The sequence below is a fragment of the Eulemur rufifrons genome, chromosome 7 (assembly GCF_041146395.1).
Source record: "Eulemur rufifrons isolate Redbay chromosome 7, OSU_ERuf_1, whole genome shotgun sequence".
In the NCBI taxonomy this organism is placed as follows: Eukaryota; Metazoa; Chordata; class Mammalia; order Primates; family Lemuridae; genus Eulemur; species Eulemur rufifrons.
The window spans coordinates 266,929,726-266,948,817 of NC_090989.1; the positions used below are offsets into that span (position 1 = coordinate 266,929,726).

Below are 19,092 nucleotides of genomic sequence, written 5' to 3' on the forward strand. Positions count from 1 at the left end.
ATTCAATTCTAAAACATGGTGCTTAAATACATAACACACATGCAACTTGGGAATTGTTCAGCATATGTAACTTATTCCTCCGTTGATCTGATTATTCAACTTATTGACAACTTTTTGAAGCTTTATACATCAATCTGAACATGTAGAACATTTAAATAATTGAGCATTTTCAAAACATTGTTTTCTATAAACATTTTAATATCAAGTTTAAACCCTTGTTTCCATCCATCACTTCTATGTGAAGACCGATTTTCAAATTTTCTCATGTGTTACGAGGTGTGACTTCTTGTTAAAGGCTTTCTGACATTCTTTAAGTTCAGAATATTTCCAAAGTTAAACAAAACTTTAAGTTTAGTTAGCAGATTTCTTACATTAATTTCTCTCATGAGATTTTTCTTCTGAATGAGTTTTCACATGTTTGGTAAGGGATGCATTTTGTTTGAAGGCTTTTCCACATTCATTACATTCATAGGGTTTTTCTCCAGTGTGGGATCTCTGATGTATAACAAGTTGTGACTTTGCATTGAAGGCTTTTCCACATTCATTACATTCGTAGGGTTTCTCTCCTGTATGAGTTCTTTGATGTACAATGAGGTGTGACTTTTGGCTAAAGGATTTCCCACACTCCTTACACTCATAGGGTTTTTCCCCAGTATGAACTCTCTGATGTTGAGTAAGGCCTTCGATTTGTTTAAAGGCCTTTCCACATTGATTACATTCAAAGGGACTTTCACCTGTATGAGTTCTCATATGGTAAGTAAGCGATGAGCTATGTCCAAAGGCTTTTCCACATTCATTACATTTATAAGGTTTCTCCTTAGTATGAGTTCTTTGATGTACAATGAAGTGTGACTTCTTGCTGAAAGCTTTTCCACATTCATTACATTCAAAAGGTTTCTCACCTGTATGAATTCTCATATGTTTAGTAAGAGATGAGCTATACTTAAAGGCTTTTCCACATTCATTGCATTCATATGGTATTTCACCTGTATGAGTTCTTACATGTTCAGTAAGAGATGAGTTATACCTAAACGATTTTCCACATTCCTTACATTCATAGGGCTTCTCACCTGTATGAGATCTCACATGTTGCATAAGGTTTGAGCTGTGGCTGAAGGTTTTCCCACATTCAGTACATTCATAGGGCTTTTCACCAGTATGAATTCTTAGATGGTCAGTGAGAGCATGTTTATGACCATGGGCTTTGCCACACTGAATACATTCATATGGTTTTTCTCCAGTGTGTGTTCTCTGATGTACAACAAGGTGTGACTTTTGGCTAAAGGCTATCCCACATTCATTACATTCAAATGGTTTCTCCCCAGTATGAATTCTCTGATGGTCAATGAGTCCTTGTTTATGGCTGAGAACTTTCCCACATTGATTACATTCATAGGGCTTCACAGAAGCCTGAGTTTTGTTGTTCTTAGTAGATGAGCGAAGCCTGGATGATTTGTCATGTTTCTCTCCAGTTTGAATTTTGTCCTGCTTAGCATGGGATGAGCTACGATGACATAATTTCTCATGTTTCTTGCCACTTTGAGTTTTTTCACACTTGTCAGATGACTTATGGTTGGATAATTTCTCATGTTTCTTTCCAGTTTGTTTTTTGATTTTCTTTGTATCAGATAAGCTATGGCTGAATGACTTCCTCTGTTCTTTAGCTGTATCAGGTTTCTTTTTTGCACGGTTTCTTATATGATCAGGTAAGTCTACATTCTGTTTCAAGCTCTTTCCACGTGAATCAAATTTAAGCAACCGTTTTTTTGAAGGAACATATTTTGTACTCATGTTATTTTTTTTCCCCAATGAACCACACTCACTACTTTTCTTCTTAGTCAGAGTTTTCTTCTTGATTGCAACTTCCCTGAGGACTTTGTTTCGAGATTTCTGGTTACTGTCAAGTTGATCATCATCTTGCTGGACTTGTTCTAAAATGGAATTAAACGAGACATTCTTGTGAATTTTTATACTCTCACCTGTTACAATAAAACTTATAAAGAAATGATCTGTTGTGGGGTTGAATCTTTATTCAAGCCTAGTATCCCAAAATGAATGAAATGTCAAGGCCAAATGATCCTATCCTCTTGAACTTGATGGGGAAAATGCTGTAGTAAAAAGAGGGAAAGAAAATTGACAACAGCTTTGGTTGTTTAAAAATATGAATTTGCAACCTGGAATAGAAGATGAAATAAACACAAAGAGCAGTGAAGAGAACATATGAAGTCAAAAGAGGATATTATTGTAGTTAACACTTTTTGAGGTTTCTCCTCAGCCCAAGCTGCCCAACTCTGATTGATAACTGCTAACCTGCCCATAGTATTTGTCTACTGCAGCCTATACTGTATTACTCCAACTGTTCATGGTCACAGTTGAAGACATATCTGGCTGAAACCAAGATGTCCAATAAGATTCTTCCTCCTAAAAATTTAGACTCTAGTTAGTCTCCCCTCAGTGTTTAAATTTAAAAATAATATAAAGCAGGTACTACTAATAGTAAAGCCATACTTTCCCTGTGTAAAGAGAAAGCTCATCAGTCCAGAGAATGAAACAAACACACATAAAGAAGCAGAAACATAAGACTGTGTGTCCTCAAATAGATCATTTGCATAATTCCCAATGGCATCCCAGTTCCTGGTTCTAGTCCCTGGTGAGGTTTGGCTGAAATATATGTCCTTAGGTTATAATGGATACACTCATGTCCTTATCATAAATTCCTCTATTCATGTGGGCTAGCTAAAGTAAATTTTTATTATTGTATCCAAAAGAGCCAGAAAGGAGAAAATAAAAGAGTCTACCAAGGAATCTGTAGAGCTAACAAGTAGCTGAAGGAAAAAGTAAGAAAAGGTCCCACCTTTTCACTGCTCATGGTGAATTTCTCTTGTAGTGCTTTATATCTTTTCCTGCTGGCAGACCTTTTCCTTTCCAATGCTACTACCTATGACCAATAAAATAATGATATCTCTGTACTAAAAAAATGCCTACAGTTTCTCTAAGCTCCTTGATGCTGTTATCAAATGACAAAATTCACAGTAATTATCACAGCAAACAAACTTTACATTATCTGATTTATAGTGTACATGTACACCTGTTTTCCAACAGTTTACTATGGAGTACATCTTTGTCTTTGTCAGGTCATTCCAATTGCCAAGTATAAATTTTAAGTTTATTCCCAGCTCTAAGTGGTTGCTAATATTCTTTCCTCCACACATAATTCAATTATACATTTTGACATGTCTTCTCAACCCCTGATTCCCTTCTCCGAGACCACTATCTACATTGAACAGTGCAGACAGCCATGTTTGTACCATGTGATCCAACTTATGGCTGAAAATAATTGATTGGAAAGTGGTAAACAACAGGTAGTCTAATATTCTTTCTCCTAAGACTCTGGAACTGAAATTCAAAGGCATCTCTTAGCTAGTGATGGATATTACATGTATAAGAACTTATAAAATTAAGACCTGGGGCTGCTATTTAAAGGTGTCCTTTTTCAGCTATATACATGAAAAAGCAGAAAAAGCTTCAGCATGAGAATTAAACAGAGTCATAGAGAGAAGCAGATATAAGAGTTCCCATGATTTCACAAAGAAAGAGACAGAAAGTAAATAGACACCTTGGTGGTAAAGGAAAAGACAGAAAGTGAAAATTGGACTCAAACAGAAAAGAGTTATGGTATCTGAACAAACAGTCAGGAAATACTATTACTTTTATGGGGAACATTTAAGGAATAAATTCCTACAGAGTAGAAGATCAGCTTTTGGAAGTTTAGATATAATAAAAAGCTTAGACAACTGGAGTTGCTGGCTACTTTTTCACTTAATAAATTTTAAGTGATGCAGTACCCTGGGAGAGAGTATAACAGAGACTTTTAGGTAGCATGACAAAGCTGTGTCTTCCAATGCCCAAGTATTATGGGAAAGATGGAGGCAAATTTCCTTTTGGGAAGAAAGGAATCAAAACTAAACCTTTCTCTTTGACATGTAACATTATAAGAACCTCTTATAATGATGTATTAGGCTGGTCCCAACTGACATCTGCCAGCAGGAAAGATAAAGCACTACAGGAGAAATATACCATGAGGGAACGGAGGAGAATTTGGACTAGTTAATTGATACAATAATAGGGTAAATACTAGAGAACATTGGTGTCTGGCAGAGTATTAGATTAAGGATGGAAGAATTTCCTGAATTTGAGACAGTAACTAAAACATAAACTTTAAGCTAAAACAACTGTGACTTCAGAAACTTAAGTATGTAGCTCATTAGGCCCAGAAAATCACTGGAGGAGATAGAATACTCTTTCCTTGAAGAACCTCCAAGTACTATATAAGAACCTGAACCAAAAAGAGAAAAAGTAAGGATGGCCAAAACTGGAGCCATTAATGGATGGATCAGAAACTCCATGGAATCTCTTCATTTTTCATTTGAAGGACTGGTTCCTCTGTTCTCAGTAAATTCAGGGGCCCTTGAACAATTAAGGGTCAGAAGAAACTTAAAAAGATACAGCAAATTTCAGCTAATTTGGGGACTATACTGACATAAATAATAATTAAATATTTTAATGCTTGGTGGTAACATTTAAGATGAATTAGGAAAAGATGAATTTAACAAATCTGCCTAAATATTAGAGCAATTTAGGTATGAGAGAAATCTGATTTGTGTGATGTTAATGAGAATTGAGAAAAACAAACAAAGAGAAACTTAGGTCAGGATAGTCATTTTATAGGGGACAGGCCTAAATTAGAGTAGACTAAAAATAGGAAGGTGAAAGTAACCTCTATTTAGGAAGAAAGATAATGCTTTCAATTTCTGACACCCTAAGAATGAAGTGTCATGCAAGCAGGTCAAATATAAAGGCATTGGAGGAAACAGGACAAGATAGCAGACCAAAGACACCACGGACCAGAGCGTCTCTGTGAGAAGGAGAAATTTTAGATGAAATAGAAAAAACAGACAGACAGACATCGAGGGTCTGAAGGAAGGGTGCCTGTACCTACAGGAGACTCCACAGGAAGAGGTTGTGGAGCAGAACTGGAAGGAGAAAGGAACTGGCAGGAATTAAGCCCAGAGAGGCTCAGAGACCACCAAGAAGGGTAGGTGGATTAGCTAACATCACCCTCCCTCTCATCTTGGACTGTTGGTAGGCTCACAAGCTGCTGGAGAATCCTTCTGCCAAAGCAAGCCCAGAGACTGCTGCAGCCAGTGAGTGGAGAGTTTCTTCCAGACAGGGCACCAGGCTTTCACCCCCATCCCCCAGGATGCCTACTGCCCCACAGACCTGAGCTGGATGGCAGGCACCATATCGCTTCTCTACCCACTGGGCACTTTTGCTCTCCCCAGGGGGCCTCAACACCTCAGGTTCCACCTTGCTCATCCTGACATAGACATTTCCCAACTGCAGACCAGACTGCAGGAGCCACAGGGGTCCAGTGGGTCCCACGTGATCTGTGTGACTCCAGAACCCTATCATTCTGGGCAGACTGCATCCCAGAGAAATGGTTGGAGATGACCAGAGGGTGGACTTTCCTCTACCTAGACTTTTTTTGCCCCTTCCCCTCCCCTATCTGCAGCTGCCAAGAGAGACAAATGAATCACCACACAGACATTTCCACAGGGAACAGGGCTCAGACCTTTCTTTCGGGGGTCCTGAAGTAGACTGAGGGGTGCTCAGACTGTGAGCTACCTGCCTGCTGGCACTCCTTGGTGCTGCTTGCCTGGTGACTCCAGCAGAGCTGGACATAGCCCTAGGTGGAGGGATATTGAATCAGCTTGGGCACCTTGTAAGAGAGACTTGGGACCAGTATCCTTCTCCCTGGCATGGTCAGGGTTTGATCTTCAGGGCCCGGGGGATGGACCCACAGGCCAGATCCTGTACATGCAGGTCTCAATCGCATTGACCAGGGGCACAGAGGGGATATTTGTGAATTAGTCTCACAAGGTGTGGGTGCCTGCAGGGGCAGATTAGGGGTGAGAATGCAGAGTGGGTTCTAGCTGCAGCATGCTCACGGGGTAACCCTCCTCCCATGGGAGGGCTGCAATCCTAGTTCAAGCTGGGATCCTGGATAGGGAACCTCCCAGCCTGCATCACAGTTGTTGGGGAACTCAGCTGGATTGAGGTCCTGCCTGCCCACAGAGGCCCAGGAGAAATAGCAGAATAGAGGAGGGTGGAAAGGAGTGAAGCCTGCTCCAGACTGCCAGATTTTGGGTCTCAGACCGCCCTGCCTCCACACACAGACTTTTTGGTTGAATGGGGCCACTTCAGTGCCTCCCTGACAGTTTTGCACAGAGGCTAAGAACAGACCTTTGAACCCTGCTAAAAACATTTACGAAGCTTGAGGGCAAGCTCACCCAACACAGCCATGTCCAGCCTCACTCCCCCAGTTGCCCCTTTTGAGGTGGAGAATAAGGACACAGCTGGAAGTTCCAGGGCCCCACCCACCACCTGGGGCATTAGAATGTGTCTCCTGAGGAACTAGAGCTGGTCACAGGATCCAAAAACAACATTGCAGCTTTTTACTGCTGGCAAACACCACCTACTGACAGGAAGATCAATTTGCATGCCCTTTTACTGAATTTATTGACTCATCATACAGGAATTCTACCAGAAATACAAAGAAGAACTGGTGCCTATCCTGCAGAAATTGTTCCACAACATCAAGAAGGAAGGAATCCTCCCTACCATGTTTTACATAACATTACCCTGATACAAAAACCAGGAAAGGACTCAACAAAAAAAGAAAACTACAGGCCAATATTCCTTATGAATGTAGATGCAAAAATTCTCAATAAAATCCTAGCAAATTGAATTCAGCTGCTCATCAAAAAAATAATCCATCATGACCAAATGGGCTTCATCCTAGAGATGCAGGGATGGTTCAACATACACAAATCTATAAATGTAATTCACCACATAAACAGAAGTAAAAACAAAGACCATATGATCCTCTCAATAGACACAGAAAAAGCATTTGACAAAATTCAGCATCCTTTTATGATAAGAATGCTTAACAAAATAGGCATAGAAGGGACTTAACCTCAAAATTATAAAAGCCATATATGACAAACCCACAGCCAACATCATACCAAATGGGGAAAAATCGAAAGCATTTCCGCTTAGAACTGGAACCAGACAAGGTTGCCCTCTATCACTACTTCTATTCAACATAGTGCTGGAAGTCCTAGCCGGACCAATCAGACAAGAGAAGGAAATCAAGGGCATCCAAATGGGGGCAGAAGAGGTCAAACTATCCTTCTTTGCCGATGATATGATCTTATATCTAGAAAACCCCAAAGATTCTGCCAAGAGACTACTGGAATTGATAAATAAATTCAGCAAAGTCTCAGGTTACAAAATCAGTGTATGCAAATCAGTAGCATTCATATACACCAACAACAGTCAACCTGAGAACCAAATCAAAAACTCAATACCTTTCATAATAGCAACAAAGAAAATAAAATACCTAGGAATATATTTAACTAAGGAGGTGAAAGACCTCTACAGGGAGAACTATGAAACACTAAGAAAGGAAATAGTAGAGGACGTAAACAGATGGAAAAACATACCATGCTCACGGATCAGCAGAATCAACATCTTTAAAATGTCTGTACTACCCAAAATGATCTACAGATTCAATTCAATCCTTATTAAAATACCAACATCATTTTTTTCAGGTCTAGAAAAAATAATTCTATGCTTTGTATGGAACCAGAGAAGACCCTACATAGCTAAAGCAACCTTAAGCAAAAGGAACAGATTGGGAGGCATCAATTTAACAGATTTCAAGCTATACTACAAGGATGTAGTAACCAAAACAGCATGGTACTGGCACAAGAATAGAGACATAGACCAATGGAACATAACTGAGAACCTGGATATAAAACCATCCTGATATAGCCATCGAACCTTTGACAAAGCAGTGAACAACATACACTGGGGGAAAAAATCTCTAGTCAATAAATGGTGTTGGGAAAATTGGATAGCCACATGTAGAAGACTGGAACAGGATCCAGACCTCTCACCTCTCACAAAATTCAACTCATGATGGATAACAGGCATAAAACCATAAGAATTCTGGAAGAAAATGCTGGAAAAACTCTTATAGACATAGGCCTAGGCAAAGAATTTATGAGGAAGACCCCAAAAGTAATCACAGCAACAATAAAAATAAATAAATGGGACCTGATCAAATTAAAAAGCTTCTGCACAGCCAAAGAAACTGTCACTAGAGCAAACAGACAACCTACAGAATGGGAGAAAATATTTGCATGCTATACAACTGATAAAGGGCTGATAACTAGAATCTATATAGAACTCAGGAAAATCAGCAAGAAAAAAATCAAACAACCCCATTAAAAAGTGGGCAAAGGACATGAACAGAAACTTTTCAAAAGAAGATAGACTAATGCCCAAGAAACATATGAAAAAATGCTCAACATCTCTAATCATCAGGGAAATGCAAATCAAACCCACAGTGAGATATCACTTAACTACAGTGGGAATGGCTTTTATCAAAAAGTCCCAAAACAATAAATGTTGGCATGGATGAGGAGAGATAGGAACACTCATACACTGCTGGTGGGACTGCAAATGAGTCTATGCAAAGTAACATGGAAATACCTCAAAGAACTAAAAGTAGAACTACCATTTGATCTAGCTATCCCACTACTGGGCATCTACCCAAAGAAAAAAAAGTATTCTATAATAAAGACATCTACGCTAGAATGTTCATAGCAGCATAATTCACAATTGCAAAGATGTGGAAACAACCCAAGTGCCCATCAATACCTGAGTGGATTAATAAAATGTAGTGTATGTACACCATGGAATACTACTCAGCCACAGAAATCAATGGTGCACTAACACCTCTTGTATTATCCTGGATGAAGCTGGAACCCGTTATCCTAGGTGAAGTATCACAAGAATGGAAAAACAAGTACCACATATACCCATATTTATCTCTGGGTTCTCAGTCCTGTTCCATTGGTCTATGTCTCTGTTCTTATGTCAATACTATGCTGTTTTGGTTATTATAGCCTTGTAGTATAGCTTGAAGTCTGGTAAATTGATCCCTCCCAATTTGTTCTTTTTGTTTAAGGTTGCAAATAGCTATACGGAGTCTTCTCTGGTTCCATCAAATTGGTACTAATTGATCAACACTTATGTGCACATATAGAAGTAACATTCAGTAGCTGTCGAGCAGGTGGGGGGAGGAGATGATGGGTATATTCACACCTAATGGATGAGGTGCACACTGGGGGATAAGCACACTTGCATCTCTGACTTGGACAGTGCAAAGGCAATGTATGTAACCTAAATGTTTGTACTCCTTTAATATTCTGACATAAAAAAATAAAAATAAAGGAATTGGAGATGTCCATTTGGAAGTCATCAGTATAAAAGAAATACCTTGTCTTTGCATAATTAATAATAATTAATTGCATAATTCCCTTTGAGGGAAATACAATAGAAAGAAAGAACAGACCGTAGAAGACAAAACCTTAGGGACACCTCAACAAAGTAAGAAGGAAGAGCAGCTCGTGAGTAAATGGTAAAGAAGCCCTTAGAAACAGAGGATAAGATCTGATTCAAATTGTGCAATTCAAGTTAGGTGGGAGAACACTTTCAGGCTAATCAAAACTATTAAAGTATGTATTGGAAGGTAAGCAGTGAAGACTTTAAAGTCAGAAATTTACAAAGAGGCATAAATTCTGTGGGATTTGACTGCAGAGGTTAAGGAGAAAATGGAAATGATGATGTGTTATAGACCATGGGTCTAGAGAATTTCATAGTGAAAGGACAGAAATGAAAAGTAATTCAAGGTAGGAGCATAATGCCAAGAGATTTGGAAAGAGGACAGATCTAAGAATGTCTGAATACATAGAAGACAACTTGGTACCCTGGGGCCTTGGAGTGTTAGTGAAGGAAAGGAGAAAAACTGAGGATATTAGGAAAAGGAGGCTTTAAAAAAAAGCACTGCTTCAGATAAGGTAAACAGGAATGGGATTAAAAGAACAGCTAAGAGAGGTCACTGCTCTTTATGAAAATTGAGCAGTGGAGCACATGGATAAGGACAGGTGGCTATACAGAGGTGTTGGTTAGGCATCTGAGGGACTGGTACCAAAGGTTTACAGCCCTGGTTTTCACCTTTTCTCTTACCACAATCTGACTAGTGCAATAGGCTGTATTATTATTCCCTGTAGAAGGATTACACCTCCCAGCCTCTCCCAAATATATGGCCATACGAATTGTAGCACCCCTCCTTGTGGAACGATTATATATTCCTATCCTGTTAAAATCAGGAGTAGCCAGGTGGCCTGGTCTGAACAGTAAAATGTGAGCTAAAAGGGATATCCATACTTCCAAGCAGTGATTTTTACGAGTTATATCCTTTTCTCCCTCTGCCATAAAACTAGAATTTGACAAGTGGAGGATGCTCTTTTAGCATAGATAGTCAAATAAGATAATGTGGGATAGGGCTTCAGCTTGAGCAAGAAATAAAACTTTCTTGTTATAAGTCACTAAGATTTGGGGGTCATTCAGAGCAAACCTTAGTCAAAGCTGACCAAGATAAGTGGTATAACCACACTCGCTTAATTAACACTGGCTCACTACTATAGTGAACCTCACATGAGAACCTCTCATGTAGACAAGTTCACAGAAGGAGGAGATATTAGAATCTCTAATGTTAGAGAATCTTTGTAGTTTGAACTCTTTTTCCCCCAGGAGATGCTGATATTTTTCTACTGTTATTTCCTAGTTAAGAAAGAAAGATCTATGATTGGTAAGAAGAATTTAAGACACTTTGGGAGGCTGAGGCAGGAGGATCACTTGAGCCCAGGAGCTTGAGTTTGTGGTGAGCTATGATGACACCACTGCACTCTAGCCCAGACAACAGAGCAATACCCTGTCTCAAAAAAAAGAATTTAAGAATAAATTATTTTTTGAAGAATTCTAAAGTTACCCCCAAGAAACTAGAAACTTACTTCCATTGGTTCCTATTTGCTTGGGTCTTGCTTTTTTATTTGAACGACCCTGACTGGGCCTTTTCCCCTTCCCCAACCATGGCTCTTCTCCTTTTTCCAACTTGGAGATCATGTCTGGTTTTGGAGCTTGATACCCTGCCCAGGAGAAATGGCAGAAATTGAATGTTAGAACAACCTTCCCAGAAATCAAACCCTAGCATTTGCACTTCAGAGCCTTTAAAGGCTAAAGAATACATGACTTCTGAAGTTTCACAATGCATATACGCCTCTACCTCAATTGAGTAGACCTTTCATCTCAGAAGCAGGGGCAAAAATATCCTGCCTAATATCCAAAAGGGATTAAAACTCTTTGACCCATAAAAATCAAGGCCAAACTTATCAAGGACTTCAGAGAGTAAGTATCACAGTGGAAACATTTCGAATTATGAAGGAAATTATACTTACCCATTGAGGCTAAGTTGCTGTAGTTCTCCAGCATCACATCCTTGTACAGGTTCTTCTGAGTAGGATCCAGTTGCTCCCATTCCTTCTGGGTAAAGGCCATAGTCACATCTTTGAATGTTACTGATCCCTGTAATAGCATATTCCTATTTAGTCTAATGTTATCCATGTTCAGTGAGTGACTTGGAGAAGATAATATTTGTTCTTACCTTGATGACTCACTGTTCATCATGATGTTACACAGGATACCTACTGTCTGCCCAATTTTGCATTTTGTTTTGAAAAAAAAAAAAACATATTAAGAAATATCTCAGCTAGGTGCAGTAGCTCATGCCTGTAATCCTAGCACCCTGGGAGGCTGAGGCAGGAGGATCACTTGAGGTCAGGAGTTTGAGACCAGCCTGAGCAACACCCCATCTCTACTAAAAATAGAAAAAATTAGCTGGGCATGGTGGTGCACACCTGTAGTCACAGCTACTTGGGAGGCTGAGGCAGGAGGATCGCTTGAGCCCAGGAGTTTGAGGTTGCTGTGAGCTAGGCTGATGCCACAGCTCTCTAGCCTGGGAGACAGAGCGAGACTCTGTCTGAAAAACAAAAAAGGAAATATCCTCATTGTGAATTTGTTCATTCAAAAGGATAAAATCATACAAACATTAGAGAGAAAGATGATTAACCAAAAAAAAAAAGAAAGAAAGAAAGAAAGAGAGAAACAGAATCTTTCCTTCTACAGCAATGGACACTAAAAGGCTATGGAGTAGTATTTAGAGTTTACAGAGTTCTGCAGTAGAAGAATTGAGACCCTTGGTTTTTATAACCAATCAAAAAATCATTTATATTTGGCAACAAAAGTAAGATATTTTAGGCATGTAACAATGCAGAAAGTATACTACTTATATACTTTAGAAATAAAGAAGGAGAGAAGAGAGGGGAAGAGAGGGAAGGAGGAGGAGGAAAACGAAGAGAAGAAAAGAAAGATTTCTTTAAAAGAAGTAAAAGTGGATCAGAATAAAAATTTCAAAATTGGGAAAGACTTAATATACAAGAGAGAGCTGTGAATAATAAAACCAGTCAAATGTTTAGTCAAAGCTAAGTACCTTGATAATGTGCTTGTGCAACTGTTATGAAAGTATCCTAACATTAAGGGGTATGTTGTAAGAAAAATAAGCAGAACTATAAATGGGAAGGGTTTAGGGTAGAGGAGAAATTAAAGCATGTTAAAGTTCTCTTATTAGGCAGGTGACAGGAGGACAACACTGCTATTAGAAAATTTTGATATTAATAAATATACATTAAAACATGCTTGATTAACATTTAAAGATAATCCCTTACCCCACAGACCATAAGTCAATTATCCATATATGTCATCAATGTAGCCCTGCAGACCTCCAGTCACTGACTTCTAATAAGCTTCCATCATTGATTGTCACTGGCCTCCCAATCACTGAACCAGTTCAGACTTCCCTAATCACTGAACCTATAATTCCAAAATCACTGACTCCAACAAACCTCCCAAACACTAGCAGCAGCAGATCTTCCCATTAATTTTCCCCAGAGACACTCCAATCACATGTACCCACTGGTTCCTCGACCGTTGATACCCACAGGACACACAGATCCCTATCTCCCATATCACCCCAAATCCCTTATCCTTTCAACCCCCAATCACTGATAGCAACAGAACTCTCAAACAGTGGCCTTTACAGAAATGCTAATCACTGCCAGTAAGCCCCACTCCACCCTAAACCTCTTTAGCCATTCCCTTCTCTTGCATGCTTTAACTAAAATCTACCAGTCTCCTGAAGATCCTGCTTCCTTACAATAGCCTCAAGTGGAGGTTATCTGTCTTTTTTCATTTTTTCCCATTATCCATATACCTTAGTGTCTAAAGATGGGATAAATGATTACTTTCAACCATTTCTCATTCTTCCTTAATTGCCCCTAGCTTGTTCAGAGCTTCACCAGATTTTAACCCGTAAGCCCTGCTTAGTCCGATGATTTGCTAGGAAGGCTCACAGGACTGAGCATGTAGTTGTATTCACAGCTATGATTTATTACAGCGAAAGACACATAGCAAAATCAGCTAATCAGCATGGGATGAAGTCCAGAGGAAACCAAGCACAAGCATCCAAGAATCCTATCCCAGTGGAGTCACACAGCACATGCTTAATTCCTCCAGAAGTATGTTATAACAACACATGTGAAATGTTATCTACCAAGGAAACTCATTAGAGACTCAGTGCCCAAGGGTTTCACTGGGGACTGGTCATGTAGGCAACCTCTGCTTGCATGTACCAAAAATCCCAACTCCAAGAAGGAAAGCAGGTATTCAGTAGAAACCACATTGTTTATGTACTTTAGGCACAGGGAGCCACTCTTAACAGTTCTGGGGATGGTGGGAACCCTTCTGAAATCTAATTTCCCAGATGTCAGCAAAAATTCAACCTTCCAAGCAGGCCTAAGAGTAGCAGTTTTCTCTTTCTTGGTGCCAACAATCTTTTCTTTAACCCCAGTTCAGCCACCTACTCATTGCTCATCCACATCTTACATCTTGTCATCACTATATCACTTAGTGGTCTCTACTTAAAACATTCTGCCCTCTGACCTCATTACTTATCCTGCCAGCTCACTTTCTCTAGTACTTTCACTCCAGTAATTCTCCCAACTCATTGAGCCCTCTGATCCACTGATCCTAACCACTTTTTCACAATCTTCCACCTGCACATAGCCTTGCTTGTTTGCTTTCTTGTTTAGATTCCCTGGTCTAGTACCATACACACTCCATTGAAAACTTTAAAGATTTAACTTCTTTGCCTCTCCTTTGCTCTGCCATATTCATCTATCAAAGCCTCAACCTTGGTTAAACCCAAGTCTCTTCTTAATCTCTGCCTGCAAACTTGAAGCTGAACATTGCAAGAGAAAAATCAAACTGTGCTGCCTAGCACTTTATATTTATAACACGTATCTCAAATGGGCATCGAACATTGTCAGCAATCCTACTACTTATCCCTGGAAAATTCACCTTTCCTCTTTCCAATATGATCATTTCAAACCTTCTCCTCTTTCTCTCTGAAATCTCTAATCTGCAATCTCCACCTTTCCCACACCCAGGCTAATGAATTTGCCTTATACTTTAAAGAGAAAACAAATGCAAATGGACAAAAATGATCTTGCCTTGTTGCCACTAATTCCACCATCCTGTTTCTAAGCCCATGTATAATATACCTTCCCTTCTGTTGAAAATGGAAAAAGTCTTCTTTTCTCTCATTTAAGTTTCTCCGTTTGTGCTCTTGATCCCATCCCCAACTGCCTTCCCAAGGACTTCACTCTGTAATTACCTTTCTCTTTTGTAACGTCTAGTTCTCCCTTTCTACTGAATCATTCCTATTAGTATACAAAGTTGCCTTAACATCATTCATCTGAAGAAAACTCCCTCTTGATTTCACATCCTATCTAATGTCCATTTCTCTGCTTCCTTTTCCAGCAAAACTCTGCATAAGTGTTGTCTATACTTACTGTTTATACTTCATTACCTCCCATTCTTTCAACTCACTCCAACAGGATTTTACTCCCATCCTTCCATTGAAGGAGCGCTATCTTTGCAAAGTTAAATACTTTCTAGTCATACTTTGGGACCCAAAAGAGCACACGGCATAATTGATTACTCTCATTGTCTTGAAAAGCTTTCTTCTCTATGCTTCTTTGACACCATACTTACACAGTTTTTCTCTTATCTCAGTGGCCACTGCTCATTCTCCTTGTTTTTTGCCCTCTACCAGACCTCTATATGTCAGATTGACTCAGGCCTCTGTCCTTGGACCATTTCTCTTCCCTATCTGCCTTCTCTTCCTAGGTGATCTCAGCCAATATTATGGCCTTAAATACCATCTTTATCCTGATGTCTTTCAAATATGGTTCCCTGGCCCAGACCTCTCCTAAGTTCCATATTAATATATTCATATATATAATGGTTACTCAATATCTTTAATTGGAGGTATAATGGGCATCCTGACATGGCAAATATAGAGCCACTGTCATCCACCTGGATTCCATTTCCATCTACCAAACCTGGTCTTCTCCAACATTACCCTTTATCAGAAAATGGGATCACCATCCATCCAGCTCCTCCAGCCAAAAGTCTGTATGCAAATCTTGATTCTTCTCTTCCCTCAGGCTACATATCAACTCATCAGTAAGTCCTCTTGACTCATTTCCAGATGTATTTTGAATTTGATTTCTTTTCATTTCACAGCTATGACCCTCTTCTAAACCATCATCATCCCTTGCTTTTGACTATTGCAGTAAACTCTTAACTGACCTCCCTCCACTTATTCTTGCCCCTCTGCAGTCCATCTTCTATGGAGTAGCCATGGTAATCTTTTTAAAGTATCAGTCAGATCAGATCTCTCCCCTGCTTAAAGTCAATGGTTTCTCACTGCAACTAGAATAAAATCCAAATCCCTACCCCAGCCAGTAAGATCCTGCATGATCTGATACTTTCCTACCACTCTGATTTTACATCTTTCTACTTTCCCTCTGTCTATGCTCCAATTACACTAATCTTCCTTTTGTTTTTTAAGCACACCAGGTTCACTCCTACCTCAGGTCCTTTGCAGTTGATGTTCCTTTTTCTTGAAACACTCTTTCTTCAGATTTCTGCATGTCTGCCTCCTCATTATGATTTATGCCTCAACCCAACTGTTATTTCCTCAGAAATGCTTTCCACGGCTAACCTGCCTACCCACTCTACCTGCAATCTCTCTCTACCACATTATCCTTTTTTACTTTCTTCATAGCACTTATTAATGCCAGAATTGTTTTATTTGTTCATATTTTTATTATCTTTTTCCTATTTCTAGAATGTGAAGACATTGAGGCAGGGACTCTGGCTCTGTTTCCTAGTGTATCACCAACATTTAAAACACTCCCTGGCATAAAATAGGTGCTTATCTTATAGTCTGTCTGTTCCTACAAGTTTCCAATCACTGACACCCAAATACTCCTCAATCACTAACCTTCACAAACTTCCCCCAATTCCTCCAAGTTCCCAACTACCATTCTCCACAGAACAATTACTAGCTTCCACAGACCTCCAATCACTGATCCCTATGGAACCCTCAATGACTAAATCCTGCAATCCCCCCAAATTCCCGACCCTCTCAGGCTCCTAGTCACAGAAGCATAGAGGACCTATAATCATTAATTCCTACTAATCACCTCATCATTGAAATCACAGTTAAGACTCCTGCACACCACTTAATCATTGACCTGCATAAATCCCCAATTACCTTTTCTCTCCAGATGACATACAAATCATCTACCACCCCCAGAGACACCTGAGCATTGACTGTCCACATTCCACCAACCACCATTCCCCTACTGAGCCCCAGATTCTTCCATTACTCATCGCAGCACACTAATCACTAACTCTCAAAGACGTTGCCAGACTTCCACAAACATCACCATCACTGATCCTCTTTGACAATCCAGTCTCTAACCACCACAGGCACCCATAAGACATCCCAAACCGCGGACCCCCACAGACCTTCCCAATCTCCGACACATTTCAAAGGCCCACTTCGGATCCTCGTAGCTTTCCAAACCCTGATTTTCAGCGACGGCCACCGATGCCACCCCATCGTTATCTCCGCAGATCCCTCAAGACACTAAGTCACTGACCCCCACACACCTCCCCCCATCACCACCCCACAGATCCCACAGAATACTGACCTCCCAAAAGACCCTCTAGCATCCGTCAATTCCCAAATCACCCATCGTCACAGACTACAATAACCCTCCAATCACCGCCCCCCCAGTGAGACCATCTCTGACGCCAAACCGTCCCGCCTCATCAGAGCCCTTACCGCGGCGCCAGCCCCGGGCTCGGACAAAGCCATCTCCGGTGGATGTCTGGCCTTGTCGGCCGTTCCTGCACTTCTCCTCCGGCCCACGGTCTCCGGCTTTGTCAGAATCTGGCTGCAGCTGGACACCGACATGGCGGCTGCCCCGAGCGCGGCCTCAGCTGGTCCGGCGGCTGCGATGGCGGCGCCCGGGGTGATGGCCCGCGGGGGCGGCCATCTTGGCAGAGGCCCCGCCGTACAGCGGAAACGCGGAGCCCCAGGGACCGGCTCCGGGGGCGGAGCGGGGCGAGGAGGGTACTTGGAGCGTCCTGAGATGCGAGCGGGTGGGAACCCGAGTGGGTTACTCACTGCAGGAAAGCGCTGGCCCTGACACCTCGCCCCTGGCTCTCAGACGTTTCCCCGCAGAAAGACTGTTTACAGAATTTGGAATTGCATTTCGGAGTAAGTCAGCGCAGCCAGCTGCCGGAAACTCGGGAATCGCAATGCCTAGTGCGGACTCCAGAACGCTAGGATGGCAGAAATTGGAGGGAGAAGGCAGAAAACCTGGTCGGGCAGATAACATTGTTTTATAGGGAGACGTTAATCTTTAAGACATATGATAAATCCTTTGATTTATGGTGTGAGAACTATGAGAAAAAAATGAAACAGCAGCTTAAGTGAACACACAATTCCTCGGTGAGAGCCTGGATTTGGAGGAGACAAATCATCAGAATAATCGAGCAATTGGAGCAGAAATAATTTCTCAATTATTTCCTGTGTTAACTGCATGCATTGAACAATTATTTGTTGAGCATTTACTCAACAAATATGTGCAGATTAGGTGCTGTGCTGTGCTGGGTCCTGGGGAAAGTGTGGAGACTCATACACGCAGCCTGCCTTCCTTGCTATAAATTACAATGGGCCAGAGAGGTGGTGAAGTTATCCCAAATACGTTGTTCCTTGTTCCAGAGTCAAACACACCCTGTTTGGCACCTTCTAGTTGGATGAATAAAGGAGTAATCACCTCTCAGTCAGCAGTGGGTGCATCTGTCGTCCTTGATCTCTGTATCTTTTATTTGAATATAATTCTCAGTGCTTCTTCACGGAGCTTGTAAGAAAGACACCCTTAGACTGCCTATCCTCAGGATAGTTTATGCCTAATTTCCCTATCCTATTACTGAATTTTTTTCCTAACATTTTTTTTTTGTCCTACAAATCACAGTTATATGTTCCCCATTCATTTGAAAACAATTCCAACAATGTTTTTTTATGATCTTCTGACATCAACTCTGGGACCTAGCAAAGTGTGTTATAAAGATTGTTGTAAACAAAATTCTGTCTTTGCCCTCTAGTATTATACCCTTTTGACACCCCCACACTTTGAGTGCAGGAGGAACCTGTGATTTGAGCGTATGTCACTCACATGATTAGATCGCAAATCAGTTGACTTTAAGTTAATAAAAATGGATATTTTCCTGGGTGGCCCTGACCTAAAAACCAGATGAGCCTATAAATGGGATTGGACCCTTCCTGAAGTCAGAGATTCCAAATGTGGGAGGGCCTGTGAAGGGGGCCACATAGCAAGGAGCAGAGAGTGGCCTCTGGGTGCTGAGAGTGGATTTTGGTCTACAACTAGCAAAACAACAGGGCCTCAGTCCTACAACTGTAAGAAAATGATTTCTGCTGACAACGTGAGGGAGCTTGGAAGCATATCTTTCTCTAGTGGAGAAAAACAGTTAATTAGAATACAACACAACCAATATCTTGATTCCAGCTTTGTGAAACACTGAGCAAAGAGCCCTACTGTATTAGTCAGCATTCTCCAGAAA

At 40.7% G+C, this 19,092-nt stretch overlaps 1 protein-coding gene across 3 annotated transcripts; it reads right to left on the reverse strand.

Annotated features, from left to right (window-relative positions):
• Positions 1-372: 372 nt before the first annotated feature.
• On the reverse strand, positions 373-17,419 carry ZFP37 (ZFP37 zinc finger protein). Of its 3 annotated transcripts, none has more exons than XM_069476684.1 (4): positions 17,288-17,419; positions 11,430-11,511; positions 10,986-11,120; positions 373-1,931 (listed from the first exon to the last, which is right to left on the reverse strand). In XM_069476684.1, the coding sequence occupies exons 1-4, from the start codon at positions 17,417-17,419 to the stop codon at positions 373-375; spliced, it is 1,908 nt and encodes a 635-aa protein (XP_069332785.1). The 3 variants fall into 3 exon arrangements, with proteins under 3 accessions (XP_069332785.1, XP_069332784.1, XP_069332783.1); XM_069476683.1 differs by having other exon boundaries at positions 11,430-11,514; XM_069476682.1 differs by having other exon boundaries at positions 11,430-11,556.
• Positions 17,420-19,092: the final 1,673 nt, after the last annotated feature.

Excerpts from the sequence above, each read along its gene's own strand:
- ZFP37 (XM_069476682.1), bottom strand. The coding sequence starts at position 17,419 with ATGTCGGTGTCCAGCTGCAGCCAGATTCTGACAAAGCCGGAGACCGTG. Across the intron at positions 11,557-17,287 it reads AGCCCGGGGCTGGCGCCGCG|GGATCAGTAACATTCAAAGA; the intron begins GTAAGGGCTCTG and ends ATGCTATTACAG. Across the intron at positions 11,121-11,429 it reads CAGCAACTTAGCCTCAATGG|GGTATCAAGCTCCAAAACCA; the intron begins GTAAGTATAATT and ends TCTCCTGGGCAG.